The 12,410-nt window shown below is 39.0% G+C and overlaps 1 protein-coding gene across 1 annotated transcript in view; it reads right to left on the reverse strand.

Moving 5' to 3' along the window:
• Nucleotides 1-5,001: 5,001 nt before the first annotated feature.
• Nucleotides 5,002-12,410, reverse strand: part of LOC6564645 — a 77,244-nt gene continuing 69,835 nt past the window's right edge. Inside the window, exons 6-7 of the mRNA XM_032738373.2 lie at nt 6,001-6,882; nt 5,002-5,568 (exon numbers count right to left, since the gene is read on the reverse strand). Of these exons, the coding sequence (XP_032594264.1) occupies nt 5,225-5,568; nt 6,001-6,882 (1,226 nt within the window). The 3' untranslated portion in view covers nt 5,002-5,224. The remainder of the gene's footprint in view (nt 5,569-6,000; nt 6,883-12,410) is intronic.

Here is a 12,410-nt window from a genome sequence, read left to right on the forward strand (position 1 = left end):
TTTGTAATCAAAAGTTGACTGTGAATGTGACTAGAATTGACGCTGCGCTAATTATTGTTAATCCTTATTTTGTTGACTTTAAAATGACTATTGATATATAAGCTTATGTGAATTGGCAATTCCAGATTAAAAATAAAAACTATCAATTTTTTTTTAATCGCTGACATTGGTGTGATAAGAGCAGCCCCAAAAATGTTTACACACTGTTAAAGACGCTACTCTCACCATGTGGTCAGTGCTGCAATGTTAGTTTTCGTCAGGAGAGATTCTAGGATATCTTGAGTTAGCCAAAGAAATATCCGGAATTCGTATGTAGTTTCTTATTTAGTTTTATATAGTAGTGATTTCAATACAATCAGTGGCTTTTAATCACCTAGAATGCATTTGAAAACTTATACGGTTTTGGTTTTTTTCAATTTCCGTGCAAGTACTGTGATTTATAATTCCCAAAGGGTTGAAACCATCCACGGCCAATTTTATGTTGTTTATTTTTAAATATTTATTTATAAAATTATTTTATTCAAAGACTTAAATATATGTATATATATTCGAATTTATTTCAAAATCCTTATTTTAAATATTAACAAAATTATCATACTTATGCCTGTGTATATAGGAGACCTTTTTTTTACAATTTACAAACCAAAACAGATCTGCATGTAAAGTAGCAACAAAGGCTAAACTGATAATAACAATAAGAACTCAGTGTCATTATTCTAGTCCTATTTCTGTTTATTTGTCGGTGCTGCGGCTTCTGTGCCTGTGGTCCGCTCTGGTTATAGATTTAAACAACCCGCTCAAGTCCATCCAAGGGGAATCTCAAGGCACAAAACCAGTTAGAACATGCCAAATGTTGAAAAGAAGAAAGAGAATATACCGAAAAACAGTTAAACAGGTGCAAAAGACCATGACAACAATAAGACGACTGCGTGAGAGAGCGAAAGACAAAAAAAGAGAGTGCGAAAGATTACGACAAAACACGCACAAACAAAAGCAAGTGAGAGCGATACTCAAGGACGTAGTCGACTGCGTAGTACTCTGTTACTATTACTAAAAAACTGTGATAGATATATGCTTTCCGAAATTTAGGGGAGTGGTCAGGGAATTGATTGGCCAATCATTACCAATGGGAAACATCGACGTGTTATCGATTTGCCAGGCGTGGGAAAAAACCAAAACCTGCTTTCATGCAGAACAGTTTCAATTCTCTAGCGCAAAATCAATATACTCTTCTACATACATACATCGATATGAAAAGCATGTGAACATAGGCAGAGCGAACGCTGCGCTTGCACAGTGTGGCCAGTGGCAACGATAATGTGTTCAAACCAAGAACAGTCACGATGTGCCGCCAAACACGTGATGAACAAAAAATGAAAAAAAAAAAGAAAAACTCGACGAAAATGCGTGTTGTCAAGATAACAAAACATATAAAAGCAATGAGCGAAGGCAATCTTTTACGTCACCATGCTGTGCAGAGCAGAAGCAAATAGCGACGGCGACAAATGTTGGAGATCAACAGATCGCTTACTCAATCCCAAACGTGAACGTAAACCGAAATGTTCAAATGGCATTTTCCTTTGCTATATATTTATACACACACACACACACACACACACACACACACAAACACATGCAAACAGCAATTCAAGTATGTATGTAAGTGTGTTTGTGTGTGTTTGTATAATCATGTGATACCAAAAATAAAGAAAAATGTGAAAATCAAATAACAGCGACTGCGACAAGACACTAAAAAGTCACAAGCAAAAGTGGAGCAATAAAGCAAACAGTCGCAACAAAGTAAGAATGCTCGAGTCGAGAGAGCTCAATCTGGAAATACCCTGAATCCCAAAACTGTGTAACTGTGCTTAGACTTGCTTGATTCCAAATATATACATACATATGTATATTTAAAATGGTAACTATCGATTTGCACCGATATTGGCTAATCGAAGCGTGTAATCGATAAAATGAAATATGTGTTTTATGTAAATTCTTAATCGACTCGACTGTGGATCCTATTCAAGAATATACATATATATACAGTGTCTCGCAGTTCAACTGGAACAGCCTATGGGATCTGAAATGTAGATCTGAAATCGTTGTACACTTTTCAGTCATATTTTTTTTTTTGTATATCATTTATATTTGAAAATATTGAGTATTTAATTTATGAAAAGCTGCATAACTATTAATTTGACCGCAACTGTACGTGTAGCTGTGATCAGCCTGAGCAAACAGCCCCGTTCATTTCAATTTGATTTTGTATTTGCAATTTACAGCAAGCAAGGCATCAAAATCTATGCAAATCGTGTCTGTGAGTGCAGCGAGAAACAGTCAAAAGATACGCACAAAATTTATTCAGATGCTGGCTGTATTCAATTTCAATGAAAATGAAAATGAAAACAGAATGCCAAAGAAAAGATCTTCTTTGCATATGCACATATTTATTTATGTAAATATGCACGTACATACAAACATACATACATACATATGTATATATTTACGCATGTAGTCTAAATGCTCGACAGCAAGCTCCCACATACATGCATACACACATAAATCCCACACACACACACAGTCATTATTATGTTTCTCATACCCTTGTGAGTGGTATTATAGTTATAGCGACGCCATAAAGTGTATATAAATGTTTAACATCATCACTGGCCGAATCTCTGTTCTCATTTTGTTCATCCACTTTTCGAAAAACATACTCCAATCTGCAAGGGTATTTATTTTTCGGTGTGCCCAAGATAATCTCAAAACCTTTCCGAAAACATGAGCAATATATTCGAACATGCAGATAATACTTTTCAGAACCTCAAAATTGATTATCGATTATTACTTGTTACGATGATTAATTACTCAGATGACGTTATTTTTTAAAATACATTGTGGTAATTTGTTTATCACTCAAAACTGCACTTTTAAATAAAAAGAAGCTTGGCGTCATTCTTCTTGCTACATTCGCTTTGTGGTCGACGACATTGGCGTGATAAGAGCGGGCACAAAAAATTATTCACAGTTATTCCTGTTGGTGCTTTGGATCCAGGGATGGGCATTTTGTTAATTTCGCAGAACGCATGCAGGGACAAGCAACAAAATTCTGGTGCAGCGCTGTTGACACATTTACACTTGCTGTAAGCTGCCTGAACACACAGACACCCCCGAAGCTTCTTCGTGTGACTGACGAAAATTCGCGTTCGGCTGCTGTTCGTAAGGCAATTCGGAGAATGAGTTCTCTCACCACTGCATTCAAATTCTCTTACGTCTGCCTCAAGCTGCAGGCAACACAAATATCCATAACACACTGCAGACATTTATTGACTCCTGTTTGATTCTTCGTTTGACAAATAAGAATCAACGTTATTAATTAAAAATATTTTTTTACAGTTTTCAAATGATAAGCATTTACAGTTATGCACTAAAAAAGTTCCACTGCATTCCTGCAAAATCTACTGAAAGCGAGAACAGAAAAAAATATATAGAGAAATTGACATTACTTATAATTTGTTTAGATAAATATAAATAGACTTTGCTACCTATTAATGCGCATTATTTTTAAATTATATTTTTGGAGGCTTAATGGGAAAAATGTCTAGGGAAAAATGTTTCCAATACGGTTGGTAAAATAATACTCATTTCACATGCACATTTGAATTACGCGCCAAAACAACAGCTTGATGAGTAGCACCGCTTGACAGTCATTTCGATAGATGGCGTGCATGATACTCGTTGTGGTCGATTCTCAACAGATGGCGCCATGTCTTGCAAGTGTCATGGCTAAAAAGACTAGGAAAATGATTGCAATTTAACAAGATTAGTTAGTAGTTAGTTAGTATAATTGTTTGAAACACTGTTGCTTTAACATCGTTACTTTTTTTAAGTTTTATTTATGCATTTCGCTCGCTGCTCTTGTAAATATACAATTGGGTACATTCAAACATGCTTTCATTTACAAAGTTCGAGTTTAAACGTTATTTAAATTGTATATGAATTTAAATTCAGTGATAATATTCATATTTTTATGCCAAGTTGTACAATTACAATACATTACAAAAAAAAAAAAAAAAAACGACAATTATCTATATTTATATTCATATTTTATGTAATTAGCATAATTTGTTGCTCTTTCTCATACTCGTCATGTTGGTTTTTGTTTTTTTTACGTGTTTTCTTTTTATTTTTAATTTATTGTTTGTGTTTAATATTAATATATTAACTATGTAAGCTTGAATTACGTATAAAATGTTGGATGCTGTCTGCCTTACGAGCATGTACACACATATATATGTATGTAAGTGTTGCAATGTGGGGCCGGGCTTGAATAGATTCTTACTCGCTTTGCTATTATAATTTATGTATATATGTTATTCATATGTACTTATTTATATATGTAGTAGTTATTTTCTTTCTTATTAACTTTGATGTGCCGCTTGACGGGTTAAAACAATGCTGCAGGCATCGCAAGTTCCAAGTATTTACCGTATTTACCGTATTTGATCAACCAAGTGTTGGACAACGCTTGTGCTGAAATTGGCTCGAAAATAAATACGGTTAGGTTGAATGCACAAAATGTTTCGTGTTCCTAATTAACTCGACGATGACTAGCAAGAAGTGGAACTAGAAGTAGAAGTAGAAGCAGTATAAAAAGAAGAAGAATCGGTAATCTACAGTTGCTCGTTGCATTCGTAGACTGCCAGAAGTGTTTCAGAAGTGAATTTCATCACATGAACATACTATGCAAGTGCTTATAGTATAATAGTTTTTTTTTTGTTTTTGTTTTCGTTTTCAATTTCTTAGTTGTATTTTTTTGTTTTCTCTTTTCTTTTCTTTTCTCTTCTTTCTTTGTTCGCTTACTACATTGACTAAGTTTTATAGCACGGCCTTTGGGCTGGCTTAGATTTAGTTACTGTGTTTACGGACTATGGAAATGTATTCTGTCGCCTCTTTACTTCTCTCTCTCTCTCTCTCTCTTTCTTACTTGCTTTCCCTTTCTCTTGGTTTTTTTTATTATTTATTTTATTTTTTATTTTATATACAATGATAGTCAAAGTTAGGGCTAGGTTTTCTTTGGATTTTGTTTTTTAACCGGGCGTTGCCCACAAAAAAAAATTGTACACTTTAAACTGAGCACTCTACGAGCTAATGACTAATTCTAAATGCTACTACTTAATACTGTCCGCTTGTCCGACTGTCCGACTGTCCAAGCACTAAGACCCTAGATGCGCTCCACCGTTGCGATCTCGGTGTGCACAGCCTGCAGCTCGATTTCCGTCTCCTCGGCCAGTGTGTACACCTGTCCGGTGGCCTGCGACTGAGACTGGCTCTCGAGCAGCGGGCTGCTCAGCGTTGTTGTGTACCCCATCAGGCTGCTCTCGCTGCCGTGGATCGCTGATGTCTCCACGGGATTGACTTTGCCAGTCGTTTGGGCGGTGGCTGCGGCGGGCGAATAAGCGGGCGTTGGCTGTGCCAGACCCAAACGGGAACCATTCGGATCCATGGTCAGTATTGGTACCAGTTCATGGTTGACATAGTCCTTCAGCACCAGCGATGTGGGCGTCTCTGCAGTGCCAGAAAACCAAAGAAAAGCATTGAGTTGACATTTTAATTGTGGCACTATTTAAGAATAATAAATTAATAATAATAACAAATACAGATGGCATTTGTAACAAACAAAATATCTTTTAAAATATAAGAATTAATTTAATTTAATCAAACTGGTTTTCTTTTATAGACAACTCTTTTAATTATTGTAAAGAATTCGGGCAAATAAAGGAATTATATCAATTGGCTTCTATTTGAATATTATTTTTGGATGCATTCATTTGTTTTTTTTTTTATTTTGATTTTAGAAAGTTCCTCAGTAGTAAACAATATTGAGCAAACAGCTGAAGAGATGCCTACCTGTCACCAGTGTCTCCTCGGTGGGATTGCGCTGATAAAGATGGGCACGCTTCTCATAGTGTCAGGATGCGTTCATATAGTACTGGTTGCCATCCTCGTGCGTTACATCCATCATTGAGCCGCTGCTGGCGCTGGCAGCTGTTGCGGCATTTGTCTTTTTGAACTCGACAACGATGCGGATGCGATGGACGATCTCCTCGTGGATGACATTGAAGCACATGGCCGTTAGGGTCATGCCCGACATTATGTAGACGGAGCAGAACCAGGTCGTTGCATTCGAATCGCGTCGCAGCCCTGGCAGCATATCACCAAAACCGATGGTCGACAGGCTCATGAAACAGAAATAGATGCCATCAATAATTGGCCAGTTCTCCAAACGATACAGCACCGCCGCCCCAAATACAATATAGATGATCATCATTGAGAAGCAGAGCAGTATCGGTGCCAATATGCTCAGTCCGTGCATTGAGCCGCGCGACTCGCTGGCACTCAGCGAATCAATGTCCATGGCACCGCCACTGGCAGCAGCATTGCTGGACGCTGGTCCCGGTATGCCAGTTGGTGTACAGTTACTGCCACCACCACCGCCATCAGTTCCACCAGCTGCACCACCACCACCACCACCACCAGCAGCAGCAGCAGCAGCTGCTTGCTTCTCGGGCGTGGCATGATAGACATCTCGGACATAGTAGGGCTCCTGCATGACCGCCTGCTGTTTGCGCAGCTCCTCCTGCTGCCGCTTCCGTTTCATGCGACGCTCCTTCTCCGCCATGCGCTTCTCGTCGTAGCAACAATAGCCGCAGTTCGAGCACAGGCAACAGCACAGCGCCTTCGAGAATACCTCGCGTGCCACCTTGGCCAGTATGCTGCCGGTGCTGCTTAGATAAACCAGCGTCAGCGGTATACCAAAGAATGCATATGCCACCGTCACGATTCGGCCAAGCGCTGTACGTGGTGCAATATTGCCATAGCCTGCAAAAGACGACAGATTTTCACATACATAAATAAAGAGCGCCAGATCAAGATGGCCGTGTTGTAAAGACCAGGTCGAGATATATATTATCGTTTGGCATATTGGATTATTCAGCCAATCCGTTTACAGGACAAGGACAAGTCTAGCAGGTGATCCAATATGTGGCCAGCAACTAATAGCCATGGGCAAGCACAGACTTGGCAGACTTAGCGGTCTGTAAGAAGTCACCTAACTGAATTAGGCATAGTCAACTCCAACGAACTTTATCGATTTGGTGACAATGGGAAGGAAACCTCAAAGCACATCATGGCAGATTGTGGCCCAAAGATAAAAAATGCCAAGCAAACATGTTTTAAGCTCGGAGTACATTTAAGTCTTTAATTTAGGTTTGATGGAAGTGCAATAGATCGATTAATAATCATATTTATATTGGGATTCAAAGAATAGTAAAAGATACTTGCAGATATAAAAGTGTAGCAGGAAATACAATTCAAGCATTAAACAAAAATTTCCATTTTTTTTTTTTTTGTTTTTGCTAATTCTAATTTTAGCAAGGCGTTGCCATTATTCAAAAGCAGGAATGGTTATTAGGCATATCGATTTGCCAACATGCTCCTCTAGCAAAGATCAAAAAGCAAAGTTTCGCTGTGTGTGATTAAAGACGATTGATGAGCAGCGCTTCCAAATTGATATTGGATATGCCGATTGAACATTTTCGGCTACTCTCTGACTTATTTCGCACTAGAAATTGTATATTGCGCAGTATATATATATACATATATATATATGTGTGTGTGTGTGTGTTCAAGTACTCGAAGTCGTATATTTATTTCGATATTACTTGCAGTCAGGGGCAGCCGAGCAAATCGTCGATTATTAGCTGAATACGACATAAGTCTTTGGCAACCCGCTGTCTCACACATAACTCACACCAACATATATACATGTGTGTGTGCTTGGGTCTAAATATTGAAATCTTTCAATATCTTTCAATAAAATATGTAGATGCCTCTAATCCACCCCAACCCCAAGCCAACCAACCCCGTCTGGCCGGCAAAAGTTGCTGGCAAATTGACAGTGCGCCAGCTGAGCTTTACAGCTACGGCTTTGGTTTCGGGTCAATGCCAATATTATTAGCCTTAGCCTCTCAGTGGATATACAAATGCTCCACCCAACATTCACAATTGTCCCACATCACCCACAGTGCACACACACTGTGCACACACACACACACACACACACACACACACACACACACTGAATGGGGTCCTGATGCTGTCGTCTGCTTTCTGACACATTGACGTTTTAGCATGGCTCAGATTTTTTTATTTTTTTATTTTTTTTTTGGGCCCGGCGGAGGATTTCATTTAAATTTGCTGTCAACGCAATTACATGCTTGTGTGTGTATGTGCGTGTGTGTGTGTGTGTGTGCGTGTGTGAGTGGGTGAGATTGAGACCCTAAAGCAATGTAAAGTCTATGGCTGAGGTACTTGGCCGACTTCTGGCGAGTTCTATTTCTATTGCCAGTTTTGGCACTCGACTTGCTTCATCTTATTTTATATTGATTCAATTTATTTGTGATGAGTGTGTTTTGTGCTGTGTTTAATGTCCGGTGCCCGCAAGTAGGCAACACATTTCTTTCTTCTGCAACAACACGCAGCCTCAATAAAACCGAAACCGAAACCGAAACCGAGCCAACAGCCAACAGCCAACAGCCAGCATTGCCTGTCACGGCAATAAACCGCATCCCTTGCCACGCCATGCCACGCCTTGCCCTGCCCTGCCTTGCCCTGCCCTGCCCTGCCTTGCCTTGCCCTTTGGGGCTGCATGCATAAAAATACATCAAGCGCCAACAATAAAATTAAGAAATTTTCAATTTATGCATGAGACACCTGACGACGGCGATTATGTGTGTGTGTGTGTGCCACGCCCACTTGCCATATAAACGCACGTAAGTAGTAAGCTACACTGCAAGAAAAGGGCCACTGCATATAATTTAACAAATTTCAAGTACGAATCAAATTCTGTTTTTTCTCGTAATCAGTTCACAGGCAACAAACAAGCTAAGCTAAAAATGATGATAATGAAATTGAATCTTTTACTTTACTTATCTTTTATTATGGTTTATTTAATCTTGTTGTGCTTTTCTTTGAGTGTAGACACAGATGTCTGCGGGCAGGTGGATGTGTGGTCTACCTGGAAAAGCTTGTTAGGCATTTTTATTACCTCGGCCGTTTAATTATTTTTGCCAATATGTGCGGTTGTAAAGCACGAGATGCTCAGCATTGGCAGCATCAGCAGGTATGTGTGCTGGGTGATGGGTGCTGGGTGATGGGTGCTGGGTGGTGGGTGCTGGTGTACCGTTAGTGGTAGATCTGCTCAGCTCGTTCATTGACAAACAGAATTGTGGCTTTAACTAAAGATTTCCCTTTTCGTACTCATTACGCTAACCACAAATATTAGTTCAATTGCTGAGTTTATATATGGATGGAGATGCTTAAAGCCGTAAATGTTACAAGCCCAATAATATTCAAGTAGCTATCATCAGTTAAGATAACAACTGTTTAAAATTGCTTTTTGGGGTTGCTTTGGGGTTGTGGGACTATCCATTTTAGAGTCTATGCGACTTGTTGTGTACTTATAAAAGTAACTGTGAATAAATGCGATACAATAGTCGACGCAACTCAATGGGGGCTGCAACTATGCCACAAGTCAATAAAGCGCACACTTATATAATATGCAGATATTGATGCTTAGATTACATGTATGTCTGTATGTCTGTCTGTCTGTCCGTGTGTCTGTTTGTATTTGTGTGCCCAAGAAGTCCACATGATAGCCATAAAACAGAAAATGGCAACGCATAAAAGGCAATCGCCTGGGTGATTCTCTTGCTAAGAACACCAAAGATACTCCGGCCCAAAACTCGCCCGTTAACTCTGGCTGGCAATCGCAAGATGCGCAATTGATGGCACTGAGTGCTGTGAAAATGGAAAATGAAATTTAAAATTATTTTGCAACTAAATTACTTGTCTTATTGCTGTCCAGGGATTGGCGAGCCTGGCTATTTATTGTGCCAGAGTCGGAGCTGGAGCCGGAGATGGGAGCCGGAGACGGGAGCCGGAGCTGGAGCCGGAGACGGGAGCCAAAGCCAGAGCCGGCAAATCGACTATAAATTCGCATTTATGCCCAAGACAATCATAGCGAGATATAGATATATATATATATATATAAACATACGTGCTTATGCATGTATATAAATATATGGAGAATTAGAACTGGCACTGGAAATGTGCTTGTTACAAAAACTATATCCAAAATGACTACTTGAATATTGTTCCTTAGAAAAACCAAGTTCAAAATACAAATTTAAAAAATAAAAGTGTATTCCAAACAAGGAGTTTTTAAAGTATAAGTCACAAATAAGCTGCAGTGCTTTAATTTGATGTGTATATATTTTTCTTGACTTTAATTGTATTGAAAATATGTTCGATCGCCTAATTCGGAAACTCCTGTTTGTGCCACAAAAAGAAAACGAAAGAAAAAGCAAGAAAAATATATAAGAAAAGTGTAATAAGATACCATCTCTAGGTGGAGCTGAGATGTGGCAATGGTAAGTGGCTTAGTCAAGGGCCTGGCCAATAATAATAATCATATTGTTGGCTGCTCGCACACAGTTTTGGTAGGCGTTCGTCCAAGAACAATGCGGGCAAGCGGCGTCCATTGAAAGCCGCAACAAACAATAATAATAATAATAATAAGCCCGCTGGTAAGCAGGAAGTCATGTTAATACAAATGTCCCAGCAGCTTGCTGACTAACGCAATTGCGAACTGACACTGCTACCCAAATATCATACGCATCCCCATTCCCCATCCCCCATCCTCCATCACCCATTCCCTATTACCCATCACCCATCACCCAACCCCAAACCCAACCCAGTCAAAATGTTCAGCATTTTATGCAGTGGGCGGCATTTTGGGATGGGATTGGGCTGGATGTTGAAATTGGGATTGGGTCTGGGATTGGCCTGTCGCTGGGGGTTTTGGGTTAGGTGGAGTGCGGTGGGGTGAGGTGGAGTAGGGTGGGGTAGGGCGTATTTGCTGGTCGGCCCTTTGCATGAACTGCCAAGATCAGCAGAAAATTTTTGCAAATTTTATTTTATAGCATTTTCACAAGTGGAAAGTCGTGTCAATACCCCTCTCTATCTATGCATCTTTCTCATCATCTATCTCTCTCTCGCTCTCTCTCTCATCATCTATCTCTCTCTCGCTCTCTCTCTCGCTCTCTCTCTCTCTCGGTCTTGCTGTGTGTTTTGGCCATTCGGGCTAAGCAAATATCTTCGTTTGTTGTTTTGCTCTATCAATATTTGACTTTCAGCTTGTTTTTTGTGGGTGAACCTACAAAATTACCGAGTAACAAAAACTAAAAAAGAAAAAAAAATTTAAAAAAAAAAGAAAAAAATCGCAAACGCCAGCACTTGACATCCCCTGGGAACTCTAACAACTGCAGAACTGACAAACACAGCACGGCTAGCTTACATCTTTGCCTTTGCCTTCCTTTCTTTAGCTCGACAAACACACACACACACACAGACACACACAGACACACACAGACACACACAGACACACACAGATACACACAGACACACACACACATAGGTTAAATTGAGGTGCGTGGGGATGTGTGCAAGTGCGCCTTGACAATGCCAATTGAAAGATATTCTTCTCACATGAGCACACAAATGACAGATGAGCATCTTTGATAAGACACACACACACACACACACACACACACACACACACACACACACACACACAGACACATTTAACTGGTTTCGTCGGAATTGTTCACATATCGAAATGTTGTACAGCCATCGACTGTGCAACGTTTGTCATTTAGCCGTTGCATATGTCGCTGCGAATACATATTGTCTATTACCAAATTCGAAATTGTTTTGGTAATAACGACAGCAATTCCAGGTATTTAAATGCCTTGATCTCAATCTAAACTGTTGTATTCTCAATTGAAAGGCAACGCATCGCATATGATTATCGACCAGAAGCCATTGTCAAATTAAAATGAATACACTGAAAAAATGGTCACATCAAATTATGAAAAAATGGATTTGATTTTGCGATAAAGAATATATTCTATGCGAAAGTAGAAAAAATCAATAAAGTAATGTTGCAATCAAAATCTACAGATATATTTTAATCACTTTTATATTTTTTTTTATAAATAGATACACTTTAAACAATTGAAATACCTTTATGCTCCTGCCAGTCACTGCTCTAATAATAAATTATCTTTTATTTTTTGTGGTATTTAACAAAATAATATCGTTTACTGATTTATGTTCCCATTTTTCTTTCTTTACCCATCTCTGTAATAATCTCTGCAAAATTCGATCAAAGGCACTTGTTTTTTGCTTTATGAAATTGAGAACAGAATTTTTAAACATTTTTTTTTGTTCTACAATAGTTAGGTGCTCTAAATATTTGTCAAATAAAACATATATGAAATTGGTAA

Source organism: Drosophila grimshawi, unplaced genomic scaffold (assembly GCF_018153295.1).
Source record: "Drosophila grimshawi isolate 15287-2541.00 unplaced genomic scaffold, ASM1815329v1 contig_848, whole genome shotgun sequence".
NCBI classification, from domain to species: domain Eukaryota; kingdom Metazoa; phylum Arthropoda; class Insecta; order Diptera; family Drosophilidae; genus Drosophila; species Drosophila grimshawi.